The 19825-nt window shown below is 40.6% G+C and overlaps 1 protein-coding gene across 3 annotated transcripts in view; it reads right to left on the bottom strand.

The window, feature by feature from the left end:
- Window positions 1-19825, bottom strand: part of RBM33 (RNA binding motif protein 33) — a 90262-nt gene that overhangs the window by 52370 nt on the left and 18067 nt on the right. For all 3 annotated transcript variants that reach the window (XM_075827393.1, XM_075827395.1, XM_075827394.1), the window contains exons 3-10: window positions 16823-16871; window positions 16644-16726; window positions 13933-14224; window positions 8450-8569; window positions 8094-8271; window positions 4535-4719; window positions 2225-2438; window positions 1019-1077 (exon numbers count right to left, since the gene is read on the bottom strand). In XM_075827393.1, the coding sequence (XP_075683508.1) occupies window positions 1019-1077; window positions 2225-2438; window positions 4535-4719; window positions 8094-8271; window positions 8450-8569; window positions 13933-14224; window positions 16644-16726; window positions 16823-16871 (1180 nt within the window). The remainder of the gene's footprint in view (window positions 1-1018; window positions 1078-2224; window positions 2439-4534; window positions 4720-8093; window positions 8272-8449; window positions 8570-13932; window positions 14225-16643; window positions 16727-16822; window positions 16872-19825) is intronic.

The raw sequence follows: 19825 nt of genomic DNA, 5'->3' as shown, positions 1-19825 counted from the left end.
TATACCCATGCATATACTGTACCTGCATGTATTATATGGGTATATAGTGTACCTGTGTGTATTATACATGTGTACATATGGATTTGCTGCTATGGGCAACATCACTTCTGCCTTGCACTAGTTTAAAAAAAAAAAATCTCCCATATAATGCCTGAAACTTCCTATTTATGGATGGGAACATTGACGATGGGGGAAACGTTTCTCTGTGTAATGAAGGAGGCAAATGTGATGTTAAAAACTATGTAATATTAAATCGAAATACCGCAAATGAAGTACTCAGATAAAAATACTTAAAATGGCTTTCCTATGCACAGAAAGATTGACTTCCGGTCCACACAGCAGACGCTGTAGGATCCAGAAAGTCAGAGTATGGGTCATGCGACCTAGCAGCGGAACGGAGATGATAAACCTGCAATAAAACGCCCGTTAAGAGGATTACCTACACTACCTTTGAGCCGGTGTATTTTACAAACCTTAGGCCAAGATAAAATTAGAGAGTAACTGTCGTTTCATAAAAGTTTTGACATCAGAAGTCAGTAGGGGCAGAAGAACTCAGCCCAACATAGTGCCCCTTTGGCTGTGATCACTTCGGCTCTTCTAGCTGAAGAAGGGCTAATAAAACTTCTAAAAAAGCTGAGGTGAGCCAAGGTGATCCCATCACAGCCGGGAGGACACTGCACTCGACTGACTACTTCTGTCCTTTTGTTTCAGCAATCAGTGAAGGTCTTCGCACCCGGACCCCCACCGATCAGAACTTCTGACATGTCAAATGTCTTATAAAATGACAGTTACTCTAAATTTTAGTGAAATTTCAAGGAACTGTACAAAAAAAAACAGACCTGGAAACTACTATTCCTAAGAAAGGGGAGATGCACAGCAAAGTGTATAAAGTTTTTCATCTTTCTTTTAATAATAATCATAAAGATATAGGGAATATAAAAGCGTGTGTGAATTGGTGAATTATTAGAATGTCTTTTCAGAAAACAAAATACTTCATCAATAAGTAAGAGATACTCACTGGAAACCTTGGTGGCCCCATTGTTGGACGAGGCTGGTTTGGGACAGGAAGAAGGGGAACTGTTAGGGGAAAAAAATATATATATCATTTTTAATAGAACGGCCACTTAATGTTCACACATTTTCTATGACCTAATTAAAATGGCTCTAAGGCTTAAATTAATTGGTCAGTTTCATTAACATTAATCTATTTCTATTTCACTAAAAGAAAATACTCATCTACAATTGTAAAAATCCTAATTTAAAATGTCAAACAAATACAAAACAGCATATAATAGCCGGCTCATATCACAAGGAGTCGTCAAACTCTACCCCTTGACCAATTGTCTGTCTGCCATAGCTATGTTGCTGGATACACCATGCCCTAAACCCACCTCATAGCTTTTCCCTAAGGCCGGCTTCACACGAACGAGTGCAAACTCAAACGTGAAAAATATTAGTTTTTCAAGTCCGAGTTGCACCCGTGCGGGTCCAATTTTCACAAATGCCCAGACTTGAGGGATCCGTGATAAGAGAAGAAAATAGGACATGTTCTATTTTTCAACGGACCCTTCACGCGGTCCGTTAGAACAACGGCCGTGTGAACGGCCGCATTGAAATACATGTGTCTGTGCAACGGCCGGCACACTTACGTTTACTACGGCCATCTGAATTTGGCCTAAATGTTGTTAAAAAAACATCTGGCACTATTTTTGGAATTCAACGGTTGTTCAGTGGGGGTTTAAACCAAATTCATATATTGTTGCACATAAAACAGGTCATTCAGCTGACAGAATGCAGAGGAAGCCGCAAATACACATAATCCGGTCCTCGTAACGAGGGTCACTATGAAAAACAGCGCACAAAAAAAGAACGGGGGAAATTTTTTAAATTCCGTCCTAAACTTAGATAGATTAAAAACTAGACCAGACAGGAAAAAAAAAAACTGCAAAATTGATCAGTGACACAGACTGTATAGTAAATTTGCCACATCTTGCTAGACTTGTAAAACACTTTTCTCATTCTTATGCCACCTCTCTGGGTGGCATATTTTTGTTCCACAATTTACTTTTTATGGGGACAACTCTAATTTTGCCCAAAACTATATGCTTCTATTTTGTGGGGTCTGTAAAAAAGGACCACTACAACAAAGTAACAGGGCACACGGCTCTATCCATATTGTGAATGCACCAATGACCAAATACAAAAAAAACAAAATAATCCTCACCTTGGACTGGTGCCGCATTCCCCTTAAAATGTGGATTAATATGAATATTTTTAGGTTGGTGCGGAGGTGTTGCCAAAAGCGTGTTATTCCCCATCCTGGACTTTTCCTGTTGTGGGGACTGCAGCCCATCAGATGATGATAGATTCCTAGATCGTGGCATTGGAAGTAGAGGCGATATACGCTGCTGGTGTTGAAACAGACTGCGAATAGGCTGCTAAGAAAAAGCATTCGAAAAATGTGTTCAGTAACGCTTAACTGTGAAAAGACATTTTCGTGCACATAATATAGCTATTAAACCTGAAGCTTAATGGAAGGTCACAACATAAAGGGCACGTTCACACAGGGCGGATATGCCTCATAAAAGTACACAGCTTATCCGCCGTTGGCCCAGCAGGGAATTCCGGACGAAAAAGCACACCAAATTGTGGTGCAGTTTATGGGCCGTAATATCCAACCTGGAAAAAAGCACTTTAAAAAAAAAAAAAAAAAAAATCTACACTTACCTGTAGCCGTGGCCTCCTGAGATGATGTTTCATCCCATGTGACCGCTGCAGCAGTCACATGGGATGAAACGTCCTCTTTGGAAGACGGCCTGGACGCAGTATCAGAGATTTGGGTAAGCATAGGCTTTTTTTTTTTTTTCGAGTTACGATTTTTGAAGAATCACCACTACTTTCCACCGCAACATCTGCCATTTGTTGCAGGATTTACCTCTCCATTGAATTTAATGTGTAAAACCTGAAACAAAACAGTGATTCCACAACATGAATGGACATGCTGCAGCTTAAAAAGCCAGCACCACAGGTCAACTTATGAACGGTTATACGGCAGGTTTTGTTACGCAGCTTGTGGAGATTTGTTCAACGGTCATCCACTTTGCTGCTACTGTATTAGGTTGCCGAAAATCCGCAGCATTTACACGCTACGTGTTGGCTTACCCCAATAGTAAAAGGATAGATTACGTCAAACAAGTGTCATTTTAAAAGGGTTTCATTATAGAAAAGCCCTCTAAAGTGAAAGCCACCAACCATTTCACTTGCAGCGCCCGCAGTGGAAATGTAGTATTACATGGCTGCCATTCAGATTCAGATTATCCATGTACCGTATTTTTCGGACTATATCAAGAATAAATCTTACTAAAAAGTCCCTGCGTCTTCGTGTCGGCAGTCAAGGGACGCGGCAGCACCAGGCCCCATGACCGCTTACTTAACCACTTCCCGACACATGATGTGCCGGCACATCATGGAGCGGGGAGGGGATGATGTTTGGAGTGAAGCAGGCTTACACACTGAGCCCACTCCATACACTGCAGGTGTCAGTTGTGTTTTACAGCTGACACCCTGCTCTAATAGCCAGGAACATTGATGGTGCGGTTCCTGGCCGTTCAGTTAAATGCTGCGGTCAATAGCGACCGCGGCATTTATAGGGTTTTCCCATGAAGGATATTTGAGACATATCCACAGGAGATGTCATAAATGTCAGATAGATGCAGGTCCCACCTATCTCTAGAACAGGGCCCCCTAAACCCAGTTCTATCTTACTCGGCTCCGCTGACACTCGGCCACTTCCTGGTTAGGTCGGGAGTTACGGAAACAGCGTAGCACCGCAAGCCACGCGGTTTCCGGAACGCTGTAGCTTCTAAACCAGCGTACATGGTCGAGTTACGGAAACAGCGTAACTCGTTGAGCTACGCTGTTTCCGTAACTTCCATAGAACTGAATAGTAGTTACGGAAACAGCATAGCATGTTACGCTGCTTCTGTAACTGCGATTCACTACTGTGGGAGTTACGGAAACAGCGTAGCTCAGCGAGTAACGCGGTTTCTGTAACTCATCCATGTATTGCAGTGTCAAGCCCCCTAAGGGAACTAATAAAATGTGTAGGAAAAAAAAAAAAAGTTAGATAGATTTTCAGGAGTGTAAAAAATATTAGAGGTTAAACAAAAAAACCTTTTCCCATTTATCCCCAAGCACAATGTAAAAAATAAAATAAAAAAACAAATGGAGTGAAATAAAAAAAAAGTGATTCAAAAAAAGCGTATGGACCAAAAAATGGCTCTCAGAATGTGCTGAAGCAGAACAAATTTTTTTTTTTTTAACAAATAGTTTTTGCTTTGTAAAAGTAGTAAGAATGAAATTTTTGTTGTCTAAAACCTCGGTGCGTCTTATATTCCGAAAAATATGGTAATACAAAGATAGCAAAGTCTACAAGAGCCACCGATTACCCAAGTAGTGAGGTGTTATTAAGATGGGACGCAATGTCCAGATTGTGAGAACAAAATCTAGAAATACTGGAGATGTTAACAGTTACCCCTTGGTTATGTCGATCTCTCAGGTTTCGTCTGTTAGAGTAACTTCTTTGGTCTCCCATGCCACGGGACATGCCATAATTGCCCCCTCGTCTGCCACCTCTTCGGGAGCCATAGTGTCCTTGTTGGCGCTGACGCTCCATCTCTTCAAACTCCATCAGGGAAGCCTTGGCTTCTTCAGAAAGCTCTGTAATGCATAAGATTGCTTATAAAAACCATGCCATGTTATTACACCACAGGGGTACAATGGACCCCGAGGCTTTGTTCTCACAGTGCAGTTCAAGACTTTTCTGTTAAACTAGGATGGGCTTAAACCCCCCCCTCCCCCCCAAAAAAAAACAAACAAACCAGTACATCAAAAATTGCAATGTGTGAAAAACGCTAACAATGTCAAAAAAGGTAATGTATAGGTGTAGTGAGGGCCACAAACCATGAAAAAGAGTGCACATTTATATTATTTCAATACATAATCCGAAAGATGACAATCTATAGTACAGTTTTTTTAAGGGATCTGTTGGATGCTGGATTATCAGATAGTAATAAAATAATCTGTCTAGAATACTCCTTTTAAGGGTAGTAAGCCTTCAGGGAGAACCTAGAATAAAAAGTTAGAAACACAAAACCTACTACTATAAGGCCGGGTTCACACTGCGTTTTTTGCAGGCGGAAAATTTTCCTCTGCCTGCACGCCGATTTTCGCTGCGTTTTTCGCCCGCGGCCATGGAGTGCCGCGGGCATAAAACGCAGCGAAATACACTTTCTCTGCCTCCCATTGATGTCAATAAACACTCAATAAAAGAGGTAATCAAATACTGGAGATTGCACCTACGTATGTTTTACATTATAGGAAAGGGTTAATTAGAAATCCCACACAACATGAGCTGCGCGATCTTCACCCCATCACCAACCCCCTTCTATCCCTGGTGCTTCTGCTTGCGCTGGACTCCCATTCACAGTTAATGCCGTGAATCAGCAATTATTTTTCATCTGGCTCCAAGTGTCAAGATTAATTTCACCATCCCTAGTAATAAAATGGTTTCAAATGACATCTTTAATCAGCACATAAAAATACTTCCCTCCGATAGAGACAAGCTGTCACAAAAGGTCACCAATATGTGACAGGATGAAAATTATGTTTGTTACTTCAACTGAAATGTTAATTCATCCTTTAAGTGTTTTCTTAGATTGCTTAACATTGAAAAGTTGAGGCTTCTATAATTGAACTAGGTCATGATGTATATGTAAAAATAAAGATACACTGGAGGGGATTCTAACGCTGGACTAATAAGTGTGTTCTCTTTAAACCGACTGGTTCATAGAAAAAGCAATTAAAAGAAAAAATAATAAAATAGGAAATGCCAGGACTAATGACCAGGACATCATCATCTTTGATACAGTCCCATATCCCAATTGGAAAGGAATAAATACAATTCAAGACCAGGTAAGCAAAGCCCCCCTTTAGAGGAACTCTGACTATTTGTTTTGAGCCAAAATGAAGATGTTAGGACATGAAGTTTTAGGGGGAGTTCACACAGAGTTTATTGACCCGGAAACCGCGTCGGAAAACGCGCCAAATAACGTCCGAAAATGCCTCCCATCTATTCCAATCGGAGGCGGAGGCGATTTTTTTCCGCGGGAAAAAGGGACATGCCCCATCTTCAGGCGTTTACGCCTCTGACCTCCCTTTGACATTAATGGGAGGTAGAAAAAGCATATTTTGTTGCGTTTTTTGCCTGTGGCGCTCAATGGCCGTGGGCGAAGAACGATGCGAAAATCTGCGTACAGGCAGAGCAAAATCTGCCTCAAAATTCCTTCAGGATTTGAGGCATATTATAAAAGGGCAGTATTTTCTGCTTTCATTTTTTTTTTTTTAAATAAATTAAATAGTAAAATACCACTCCAAAAACCACTTAAAAACGAGTGGCGCATTGTCTTTTTCTACCTCCCATTGATTTCAATAAAAGGTTCAGAGGCAGAAAATGCTCCAAAATAGGGCATGCCACTTTTCGTTTTTTTCCACAAACTGCTAAACGCCACAGAAAGCGGGAGGGGGATGCCTCTGCCTCCTATTGAAATCAATGGGGGGAGATTTGGAGCGTTTCTTGGCACCGATGTCATCACTGTTTCCGCATCAAAATCTGCTCCAAAAAATTCTGTATGAACTGGGCTTTAGGGCTTCACAAATTATACAGTTACACAAACTGAGGTAACAAGGTGACAAGTGTGGTCACTAGTAAGCAATTTTATTTATACATGAGCTAATGTTTTGCAAACTAGGCAAGTGTAGGGTGTTTTTATTTTGGGGGGGGGGGGGCGTTTGCTCTGACCCTCAGAACGGAAGGGTTTAACAGGGAACAAGACCCATTCGTGCTCAGAACCGCTGGATGGTTGGAGAAAAAAAAAACACAAAAAAAATAGTTTCTTGTTGCCAATGCAGCATTTGCAAATAATATGTGCCGCATCCAGAGACATTCCGGTCACGCAAAAACTCCCGGTGAGGATTATTACATCAGAATTAAAAACACCCTCAGGAAATTACACAAGAGAAAGACAAAGATCACCGGGTCCTATTATACATCACAAGTATTTGATGGTTCCCCTTCGGGTGTACCCAGTGCTGTCTGTCGTTACCCATACAGCTTCATTCCAGAGATCCCTCTTCCCAATTCCATCCTCTACTAGGACGCAGCTAAAGCCTATGCAAGCAATGAAAACTCAACATTGCTGTTGGAGCTACCCAAGAGTTTGTATAAAACAACTCGTGGGGGCTGTGGATAATGATTACTACATGTAGAGACGGAATGGCCACGAACACGGAAAGTCAACATCTAAACATGCAGAAGGGTGAATCCGAGGGAAAACTGCAAACAGGGCACAAGGTATAGTATTGGCTAATAAGTTTACAGAGAGACGGTCTTGCAAATGGAGTTTAACTTTGATAGATAGAAATATGAACATCTCCGTTATCCTTGTTGAATCGATGACGATATTAAGCCATTTTTATTTATAAATTTTTGTTATTTTTAAACGAACATAAAAAACTGCATTGTTGCCCAGAGCAAGCGAACACAGCGCGGCTTTAGGAATGAAATCAGAGCTGGGCTTGCTTGCTATGGGCAATACGGTCATTTATTCTATTAGACTGTTTTGGTGAATGAGGTCCATTGTTCCCAACATGGGAGGAGCTTAGTTGTCACATGACTGCGCACCACAGCCATTTTTTTTTATTATTTCTAATACAGTATTTTACAGACCAATATTTGGTAAGACTGCCTTTATCTAACCATCATTTTATAGGTCACTAAATCAGAGAGGAACAGCATTAAAATAATTTTGTGAGACAACCTAGAAAGACACTGCTAAAACATATTGGTCTCTGTTCTTCTGTAGGCCACATCACATGTAAAAATCCCTGGAAACACAACACATACCTACCTCAGCCAATGAACAACAAGGACAAGGTGAAGAATAAACTGCCAATGCTTTCTATCCGTAACCACTCAAATCAATACGTTTAGCAGATTATCGGAAATGCTGTCAACAAAGTTTGGAAAAAGTTACCTAATGTTTCCGGAATGTTTCGTCTTTCTCGGTTAGTATCAGAAAGACGTATTATTGTCCCCTCTTTACGTTCAGTTTTAAAGCGTATGCGACCACTCTCTTCCTCTTCCTCATCTTCGTCGTCTTCATCAAATACTTCTTTCGTTTGGGAGGGTAGCTCTTGTGCTTCATTGAGGACCTAACACAAGCAAAAGAAACGGATCAAAGTCTATAACCATTCAGTATATGTGCAAGCTACAGAAAACCCAGACAGGCAAAATAATTAGGAGACTGGCAACATAGAGCTATTATATATATATACGCTTCAATAATAAAGGGGGCATAGTACAAACGCCACGACCATATGAAGTATTTACCTCCTCGGATTCATTCGCAAGGTCTTGTGGTTCCTGTACATCTTCCACTGTACGTTCCACAAATCGTTGTTGTTTTTCACTAACTTTTTGTCTCCTGAATGATTGGGAGTATTCTTCATCCTAAAGGCAAAAAACACAACATTAACGTCACATCATATATTGGAAGGGTTTTCCAGTCCTAAGAAATGAATGGCCTTTTCTCCTGCTTCCCCTTCATTGGTCAGTGCTCGTACTGTGAATCGTGGACAGACTTGTAGCAGCGGATCACAGTATTACAGTCTGTTCACGTCAATGGGAGAAAGTTGTAATACTGTGAACCGCCAGAAGCGTGTCAGCAATTCACAATGTTAGCAGTAAAGGAAATGGAGAAGCAGCGCTCATACAAGCGCAACGGCCTCTTCAAAACAGCGGATCGGTAGGGGAGCCAGAAGTCGGACCCCAACCGATGATTTATTGATAGCCTAGTTTCAATGAATACCCCTTCAGCTGTGCTGGTTGTACAGGAGGACGTGGCCTGTGAGTGCCAACTCGGGATCTCCACACCAGATCTGGCTTTGTTACCCCCCCATAAACCCCGGTTTGGGCCTTAAATTACCAAACTTTTTTTTATATTTTTTCATCCTCGCATTCCCAGAGCCATAACTTTTATATCGATGTAGCTGTACGAGGGCTTGTTTTTTGGGAAACCATTTTGGGGTACATATAATTCATAAATAAGCTTTTATTTTTTGTAAATGAAGGCAAAAACAAAGCAAAAACCCAAAAAGAAAACTCGGCTCATGTTTTTTTTTTGCCGTTTACCGTGCAGAAATATTAACATGTTAACTTTATTCTCCAGGTCAGTATGAATGCGGCCATACCGAATATGTATTGTTTTTTAAGTCTTAGTACTTTTGCACACTAAAAACAGAACGCAGTGACACAAAAATAACCTTTTCCATAAAACATGGGTGCGATTACTTTTTCGTTGACGCAGCCATATAAAAAGATATATAGGTCTTCTTGCGGGTTGAGTTGCAGTTTTTATTAGTACCATTTTGGGGGTTTTATTTTAGTTATCTTATTTGGGTGGGGAGTGGGATTGGAAGAAGAAAAAAAAAGAAAAATCCACAAATTTTTTTAAAATTATTTTTATTTAACGCCACTCGCTATAAACACACCTTTAAAAATTAAAAATGTATTAAACCTTGAAGAGTCGTTACGGCTGCGGCGGTACACATAGGCAGATACCGATGACAGACTAACCTGGGGATCTTGGTAAGGCCTACAGCTGCCATAGTAACCCATCAGCTCCGCGTCATGGAGCACGAATAGGCTAACAGAGGGCGCCTCCTTCCTTTGTCAAGCACCTTAGATGCCGCTGTTGCCATTTACTATGGCAGGGGTTAAACTGCGGGTATTACAGCCGAGCTCCTGTGGATAGACTAGGCAGTGCCCACAAAATCATTGTGACAGATACATCCGTAACAATGTGGGAATTAATTAGCACCTGCCCATAAATACTACATCTGTGACTTGTCATTAAGGGGTTAAAATGATCATATGTGCCATCAGCACTACGAGTCCTGGCTGCAATGAAAATGGCAGGTGGGACCCAGGTCTCTATTGTGTATTTCTGGTATTCTGCCGCTATGGAAAGTGCCAGGGGGTGACAGGCAGGGGACTTTTAGTTCTAGCACATGAACAGAAATAGGAACATTTATATAGGCAATATTTAAATGGTATACGGCAATAGTAAACTATTCTAAAAATCACGAAGCTTACTTTATGTCTTCCTAAAACTTCAACTATTGCAGTTCCATTTTCCTCACCCTTCAAGGGAACGATAACCGCTGCCTCTCTCCTGACCGGTCTAGGGAATTCGCTATGTCACTAGTATCAGACATGATAACCAGTCTCCTACATATATTAGCAAATTCAGCTCATTTTTGTTTCGGATGTTTTCATTAATATGATGTATTATGAGTTATACCCAGATATCTTGTTTTTCACAAATCTTGTAGGTAAAAAAAAAATAAAAAAACACACACAAAGCATATGACGATGAGCTCATACATTTGATGTTTTGATCAAGACTCAATTCAATGCATGGATTGGGTTGGAGGGAGGGGGTTATTATTGTAATGGAATGGATGTGAAATGTAAATGAAATGCTTGTGAATATGTAAAGACCCCTCCATAAAACGTAATATAGAAACAACTATTGACAAATATCAAAAGGGTGTCATCTACGCTATTGCCCCCAGCAAAGCGACGAGTCCGGTGCACAAAAGAGACAAAAACTGAAACCATGGGCACCGTCTCCGTCACCGTTGAAATCAATGGTGATGGAAACCTCTGGTTTCTGTCGGTGTCAGTTTGTGTCTGCTCAGGGTCTCGTTCTGACGGAAACCTCAGACGGAAGGTCAGAACGGAACCGCAACGCAGATGTGATCAGTGCCTAAGTGTGTTCACATCAGCCTCAGTTCCATTCGTGGGTTCAGTCAGGGAAACCCGTGAACCGAAACCATAGCTTTTCATTCGCATTACCATTGATTTCAACGGTAATGCTTCTGCTGCAAATGGTTTCCGTTTGTCTCTGTTCCATAAAGCTTCTGGTTTTTTTGGGCGGAATCAATGTCGTAGTCGACTGTGCTATTGATCATTGATTGATATGGCATATGAAAGGAAATTCTAATCTTTCACATGACACCAGGATCGCAGTTCTACCACACTGCCTCTGACCCTGTCCTATCAGAATGAAGCGGCTTCACACACAGTGTGAGAGACTGAGGCAGGAGGGAAGGGGGATCACTTCAAATTGACATATCTCCGACTGTGGACCACCTAGAACAGTGGCATATGAAACATGAGATTCTAATCTTTCATATGGCACCAGGATCTCAGTTCTAGCTGTGACACAACCGGAGATGTCGCCAGTCAGGAATGGAAGCTGTATACTATATGATCACGCTATGTTGATGGGCAGGAAAGAGGAGAAGCTGTATGCTGATTGGACAGCGTCATACAGAAAACATCACACCGTCCAGAGTGATAAGAGTCTCCTCCTATTGGCTATTACAGCCACATTAGCAGATATTAGAAATATGCTCATAGCTTCGCAAGTAATAAACGTTTTAAAAAAAATAATAATCACACTGTAGTTATCAGCAGCAAAGCGCCCATTAGATTAGTTGAGTGGAGACAGAGGCTCTAACACTTTTGAGGGACGAGTTGTAGATTATCACAGCAGCATTTATTGTAGTGGGAAACAGGGAGAAAAATATTTGTGGGGTGGAATAGGAAAAAATCATTTGGACAGTTTTGTTTTTACGGCGTTCACCGTGCGGTAAAAACGGCATGTTAACTTTATTCTGAGGGTCAATACGATTACAGCGATACTTTATACAGTATTTTTTATGTTTTACCACTTTTACAAGGAAAAAAATTATTGTTAAATAAAATTTGCGTTTTATCGCCATATTCTGAGCGCCAAAAATGTTTTCTTTTTCCATCGATTTAGTGATATGAGGGCTTATTTTTTGCGGTGCGAGCTGTAGTTTTTATTGGTACCATTTTGGGGTACATGAGACTTTTTGATCACTTTTTATTTCATTTTCTGTGGGAGATGAAGGGACCACAAAACAGCAAATCTGACGGTTTTAATTATTTTTTATTGAGATCACCTTGCGGACTAAATAATGATATATTGTAATAGTTCAGACTTTTACGGACATGTCGATACCAGTTGTTATTTTTTTTACATTTCGCTTGAGGGGAAACGGGAAAAGGGTTTTTTTGTTTTTTTTTAACTTAAGTTTTTTATTTTTTATTTAAAAAAAAAAACTATTTTGCGGTTTGTTGGTTTTCACTTGTCCCTCCAGGGGACTCTAACCAGCGATCATTAGATCGGTAGCACGATATACTGCAATACTAATGTATTGCAGTATATCATGATTCTGACAGTCTCATATTAAGCCCTGCCGGAGTACAAAGATGGCGGACCTGTGGGCCTTCATCAGGACCCCGGGCTGCCATTCCAACCAACGGCACATTCCAATCTTGATGCGCGGGGAGGGGGGGGGGGGGGACACAGGCGTTGGAACGTTACAGTGGGTCAGCCCACACCTGGAAGTGTCGGCTGTAACACACAGTTGACACGCTCGTCCTATGGAGCGGGCTCAGACCGCGAGCCTGCTCCATAACCCCCACCCGTCGTGCGCCGTATATATATATATATATATATATATATATATATATATATATATATGGAAGGGGTTAAGGAAAGCAGGAGATTTGGAGCGGTGTGGGTGTATATATAAAAAAAATCCTTGCGAAGGCCCATTTAGATGTACCACTTTTCCATAACAACTCTAAACATTTAATTATTATGCGATCATAACAACGAACATTTACACGCTACAACGATTTCTATGTATAAACATTCCGTATTTGTAATGATAAATGACTTAAGTAGTGTCATTTACAGGGGCCAAAAGTCAATACGATCCCTTCTGTGTGCCAACGCGGTACATTTATTGGTATGTGTGAAGGGTCTTAAAACATTACAAAATGAATCAATACAGAATTTGACGCAACCTGAGCCACAAGATAAAAAGCTAAAGAAAGAATTATCAAAATAACCAAAAATACGACTCCGCCGAGGAAAGGTTTTATTTTGCACCATCTTCCAAAAGGTTCTCGATCATCCAAAATAGAATAGGTCCGGTTTAGATGAAAGGATTTTTTTTTGTCTTCACCTCTACTTTAGCAATACTAAAAGCCTGATAACTACTGAAGAGAATACTGTATTTAGGAACAATATCTAGTCATCTGTAAAAATATTAACATGTGGAGATGGGATTTTGTCCAATCATCTGTAGTTTTATGATTAACAGGTCTATCTAGAATAACGTGCTTTTTTTATTGAAAAGCGTTCTGCAGACATAACACAAGATTAACTCTTATTGTAAGCGACCCGACCACAAAGAATGCATCTTTTTTATAAATCTATTATCTCTGTGGGTAAACATGGATCTTCAATCTCTTCATTCAGCCTTGGACAGCTATTAGTTACAAAAATGACCAGCGAAAGCAATCAATCATTCCCTCAGAGTAAGCACCTTAAAGATGTCTTTAGGAAGTCAATAATCTTTTAGCTTTAGATGACTTTATCAGATCTTGTTCAAAAGCCTGGATAATAGCTTTTGCATTAAATAGTATGAACAATTGCAAGTGGACCTCAGAACACAAAGCGGTTTTCATCCATGAGGACACAATCCTCAAGGTCATGATTCTCTCCTTCCATCTAGCATAACAAAAGACCGCTACCTAACGACAAACAAGCTGTCAACGTAAACTTTGTCACCATCTAGATAAAGAAACTGGCAGCCACTGATAATAGGTCTAATTTTCATCTCTCCTACTGGAAGTGAATAGATTTCAAATTGTCCTCAAACCCAAGTCACATAAAAACCCTTGATCAGAGATACAAGACGACTTACTTGAAATTCATCCAAAGGTTCATTGATCTCCAGGTCTAGCACCTCATCTGTGGTTTCTTCTTCCTCATATTCTACCTGTTCATCAACTAACTCAGCATAGTTTTCTTCATAGGCCTCAACCAGATCTTCAGGGTTAGTTTCCAGTTCCTCATTATCTTCATAAACTTCTTCAGCCTCTTCTTCCTCAAATTCTGCTTCTTCTGATGCACTTGCCTCATTCATGCTTTTAGAAAGGTCAAAGGATAACATGCCACCGGCAGTAGCATTAAGACTAACTGTGACTCCTTGTGAACTACAATAAAAAAGTGGATCTAATTTAGTGCCATATTTCATTCTGGTTAGGGAACACTGACATTTTTATTTTACTTAATCTTAAAACTGCAACATATTTTAAAAGCAATATTGGCATTTCCCAGTTCCTTAAAATTGATGGCCTATCCTCAGCATAGGCCATTAAGATCAGATCAGTGGGGGTCACTCACTGCACATCACTAGACACTTTTAAAAAGGGCCTCGAAAAGGGATGTGGCTTAGCTGGAAGGGGTCGCGACTTAAAGAGGCTCTGTCACCAGATTTTGCAGCCCCCATCTGCTATTGCAGCAGATAGGCGCTGCAATGTAGATTACAGTAACGTTTTTATTTTTAAAAAACGAGCATTTTTGGCCAAGTTATGACCATTTTTGTAGTTATGCAAATGAGGCTTGCAAAAGTCCAAGTGGGCGTGTTTAAAAGTAAAAGTCCAAGTGGGCGTGTATTATGTGTGTACATCGGGGCGTTTTTAATACTTTTACTAGCTGGGCTTTCTGACGAGAAGTATCATCCACTTCTCTTCACAACGCCCAGCTTCTGACAGTGCAGATCTGTGACGTCAATCACAGGTCCTGCATCGTGTCAGACGAGCGAGGACACCGGCACCAGAGGCTACAGTTGATTCTGCAGCAGCATCAGCAGGTAAGTAGCTACATCGACTTACCTGCTAACGCCGATGCTGCTGCAGAATCAACTGAAGCCTCTGGTGCCGGTGTCCTCGCTCGTCTGACACGATGCAGGACCTGTGAGTGACGTCACAGCGTGATCTCTCGAGAACACGCTGTGTCTGCACTGCCAGAAGCTGGGCGTTGTGAAGAGAAGTGGATGATACTTCTCATCAGAGCGCCCAGCTAGTAAAAGTATTAAAAACGCCCCGATGTACGCACATAATACACGCCCACTTGGACTTTTACTTTTAAACACACACACTTGAACTTTTGCAAGCCTCATTTGCATAACTACAAAAATGGTCATAACTTGGCCAAAAATGCTCGTTTTTAAAAAATAAAAACGTTACTGTAATCTACATTGCAGCGCCGATCTGCTGCAATAGCAGATAGGGGTTGCAAAATCTGGTGACAGAGCCTCTTTAACCCCATTTCTGACTGCTACACGCAAAAATACGACAGCCAGCAGTGTGCCAGTCTGCAGAGCTTCCACATATATTTACGGTCCCCCTTCTCCCGATCGCAGCCATCCTGCTGCATCAAGCGTTCAGATCTGGTTGTAACAGAATCTGGTTCGGGTGCTGTCATCGGGAACCAATTGGTTCAGGTCCCCATAACCGCACCTGCACCAGAGGCTGTAAATTACTGAGAGACCTAGACACCCTCTTGCTGCTGGAATTCCGCAATTGGCAGGTTTCCAGTAGCATAACCATGTCCAGGTCTCACATTCTCTGTTCTGGGTGCCATCCTCAGTACCAGAACCCCCATACTGCTGGAATGCTGCGATCACTGGGTTCCAGCAACAAATGGGTGTCCAAGCCTGGCAGTGAAAAAAATATATATATCCAGAGATAATTAATAGAAAATATAACTTTTACTGAATTAATTTTTAAAAATTCAAGGCACAGACATGCATAAAATGGATTGTGTTCATACAAAATCATCAATCATATGCCTTGTGTAGCTTATGAATGTAACATTGCTTTCTGAATTATTTTCATAAAAATAGACAGCGTAGTATCCTCCCAATTGCGGGTTATGCAAATCTATTAATTATTTTCAAAGAGAGGAATTCACATATATAACCCTAATAAGGTTGGCTATTTTAATCGTAGATTATGAGGGTCGCTGCACTCCCTACCCGTTCAGATGCAGGATAGTCTATGGTTTAAGGGGACTTTGAGGGGTGCAGTTTTTAATATGGGGTGATTTATTGGGTCTATCTAGTACATAAGGCCCTCAAAGCCACTTCAGAACTGAACTAGACCTTGAAAAATCGCCTTTTGATATATTCTTGAAAATATGAGAAATTGCTGCTAAAGTTCTAAGCCTTGTAACGTCCTAGAAAATTAATGCTCAAAAAACGATGCAAATATAAAGTAGACATATGGAATATGTGAAATGGTAACTATTTTGTGTGGTATTACTATCGGTTTTACAAGCAGATACATTTAAAATTAGAAAAATCATAATTTTTTTGCACATTTTCTAAACATTTTGGTGTTTTTCACAAATAAGCAATGAATTTACTGACCAATTTTTCCATTAGCATAAAGTACAATATGTCACGAGAAAATCTCAGAATTGCTTGGAAAGGCAAAAGCATTCCAGAGTTATTACCACATAAATTGACATGTCAGATTTGAAAAAAATGGGGCTGGTCCTGAAGGCCAAAATGAGCTCGGTCCTGAAAGGGTTAAGAAAGAACACATTATTAAAAGATAAAAGCTATACCTGTAATTTTTTAAGTCAAGCTCCTCTTCATCACTTTGGAGAAGATCATCATTAAGTTCTTCATCTGACAGATCCAGAGAAGTCTGAAACCCAAACCGATCAAAAGAGACATTTATTTTAGTTCCGATTTACAGAATTACCAAGATTGCAGCACATTCGTAAGATATACAATCGTTTACCTTCTTCCCAGGTAAGAAATCCTCCTCAAGGAGATCATCTTCTAGTTCACTGAAAACACAGATATATAAAAGTCAAACAATAACATAACCAGACACTCCACTTGGAACATATTACAAACGATTCGGTATAAAATAGTGAAATGACCCAAGTAAGTTATTCCTTAAATAAAAGATATGCAATCAAGAAACGTCTGTTTAAAATCAGGTTTGTGTGAATGGGGCCTTAAGGGTTTTCTATACTAGTATTCTACATTTGAGTAATTTCTACATTTAGTGGTTCTTCAACCCTTTCGCTGCCAGATCATCTTTTACACTTTTGATATATGAAGTATAACACCTGCACATTTAGAAAATGCCACCGAGCATTTACATTCAAGGGCGACCTCAAGCAATTTTGCATCAAAGCATAAAGGTTTAGTAAAAAATGCATAGAAAGTCATGTTTGTGGCCAAAAGTCTGACCCAAGCAGAGCCCGAGATGTACAACACCACCTAGAAATAAGGTAACATATAAATGCTTATGCCTATGTCTACATGCAGATATCTTCACACAATCACTAGCACTGAATAGAACACAAATCTCAGAGATCCAGAGACCGCAAGTCAAAGAGTCGACAAATAGTTGTATAACAAGCCGATGGTGAAAAGATGTGCAAGAGGGGTGATAACATGAAGAAAAAAGTTACTATACCACCGGGCTACTGGAGAATGAACATGGGGAACTAGAAAGACTTCTCTTTCTTCCTGATGTCACGTGAGGATTCCCCCGGCTACCTCTTCCCTACAGTGACACAGAACCATCAAGTAATACTTTGCATGTTGCTAACTGACTTCGCCAGACTGCTGCACCACAGATATTGAGCCTGGTCTCATTTAAAAGCGAAGATACTGGGCTTTAATATAATACCAAAACCCAAGCTCTACCCCCTATATTCTAGCTGCAGCAAGCGTTTCAAGTCATAAAATACTACACACATCTTCGGCAGTGAAAGGGTTGACGCGTACCTGTCGTCTCAGTCGACTTTTCAGAATAAGGCCTGCTTGACACGGTTGTGTTAGGTCCGTGAGATATGGACCGTATGTCAGTTGTATTTACCGGACCGAAACCAGTTCAGGGAGCTGAACTCCTAGCATCATAGTCATCCATGATGTTGTGAGTCACTGCCTCCACGCTGGACTACTGTCCCATACTGAAAACATGATTACAGTATGGGACTATATAACCACGGGGAGGCAGGGACTCCTAGCAGCATAGATAACGATGATGCTACGAGTCTGGCTCCCTGGACGGTGTTCGGTCCGGTAATAACAGCCGACATACAGTCCGTATCTCAGACCGAACATATCCATGTCAAGTAGGCCTCAGTTGTCATATCTGTGCACATGAGGAATAGAACTATTTCTGGCCATTATAGGACTTGTATTCTGCATTATTCAGCAGTTTTTCCTTCTGCAGACTCACTCTATTTCTTAATGGTCTCTGAGCTAGTAGGCAGAGCCTTACTGCTATTATGTCTCCTATACACCTTACACATAGAAGAGGAGAATCCTGCTCTCCTACTCTTCACACACTGATAGCAACACCGCAGAAGAAATGCTAGCACAGGCTTCCAGTATCCGTAGTTTCAGTTGCTGCACATCCCGTATCTTCACAGCATAGACAATTGCCTTCAGATTACCCCAAAGATAAAAGTCTAAGGGGGTCAGATCGGGAGGCATTTCTTCTGCGGTGTTGCTATCAGTGTGTGAAGAGTGGGAGAAGAGGGTTGCATTGACAATCCAACACAATGGGCAGCACTTTGAACACATTTTATAAGTGGTCAGAAACTTGTAAATAACTCATGAAAGAATAAAGTAACGTTAAAACCAAGCACACCATTGTTTTTCTTGTGAAATTCTCGATAAGTTTGATGTGTCACATGACCCTCTTCCCATTGAAAAATCTAAAGTTGGATACAAAATGTCCGACTTCAAAATGGCCACCATGGTCAACACCCAGCTTGAAAAGTTTCCCCCCTCCCATATACTAATGTGCCACAAACAGGAAGTTAATATCACCAACCATTCCCATTTTATTTAGGTGTATCCATATAAATGGCCCACCCTGTACATTCATCCAATTCAGTATATCAACTGATATATTAACAGCACTGGCACCGGCTACATCAGCTGCTCTTTCTTCAGTTGTATATACAGATCTAAAGAACCCATTTAGTAACTCTGTCTTCTCTTGATCCCCTGTGACCAACTCCCCATTACCACTATCTAGGGGTCATGTTCAGACCTTGGCTTTTTTGCATTTATATACTTGGGGATTTGTTTTACTATCCTTGGCCACCTGCCTTTCATTTTGTATTTTTGCTCATTTTATTACCTTTTTACAGATTTTATTAAGCTTCTTTATAATTTAAAAAGATTACAGATTACCCTCAGATTTGTATTTTTTAAATGCCCTTTTTTTTGTCATGTATTGCCCTTTTTATAGAAGGTGTAAGCCATGTGGGGTTTAATTTGAGTCGTTTATACTTATTACCTGTAGGAATAAATTTTGCACAATAATAACTCAAAGTAGATGTGAAAATCTCCCATTTATCATTTGGAACATTATTTGACATTTGTTCTTCCCAGCCTATATCTTGAATTGCAGCCCTCATCCTGGGGAAATTGGCCTTCTTAAAATTAAGTGTTTTTGCCCTCCCAGCCTGTGTTTGTTTTTTTATACTATATGTAAAATATACTAATCCGAAAATACAGCTCCAAAGCGCCGGCAAACATCTGCCCATTCATTTGAATGGGTTTTACGATGTTCTGTGCCGACGGTCATTTTTTTTATGCACCGTCAAAAGACAGCGCGTAAAAAAAAAAAAAAAAAAAAAAAAAAAAAGGACGCCCACGTCAAAGACGTGCATGTCACTTCTTGGGACGTAATTGGAGCAGTTTTCCATTGACTCCATAGAAAAACAGCTCCAATTACGTCCGTAATGGACGTTGTGAAAAACGCCTC

Source organism: Rhinoderma darwinii, chromosome 5, assembly GCF_050947455.1.
Source record: "Rhinoderma darwinii isolate aRhiDar2 chromosome 5, aRhiDar2.hap1, whole genome shotgun sequence".
Taxonomy (NCBI): Eukaryota; Metazoa; Chordata; class Amphibia; order Anura; family Rhinodermatidae; genus Rhinoderma; species Rhinoderma darwinii.
The sequence above is the reverse complement of the archived record's forward strand: the minus strand, read 5'-3'. Positions and strand labels throughout refer to the sequence as shown.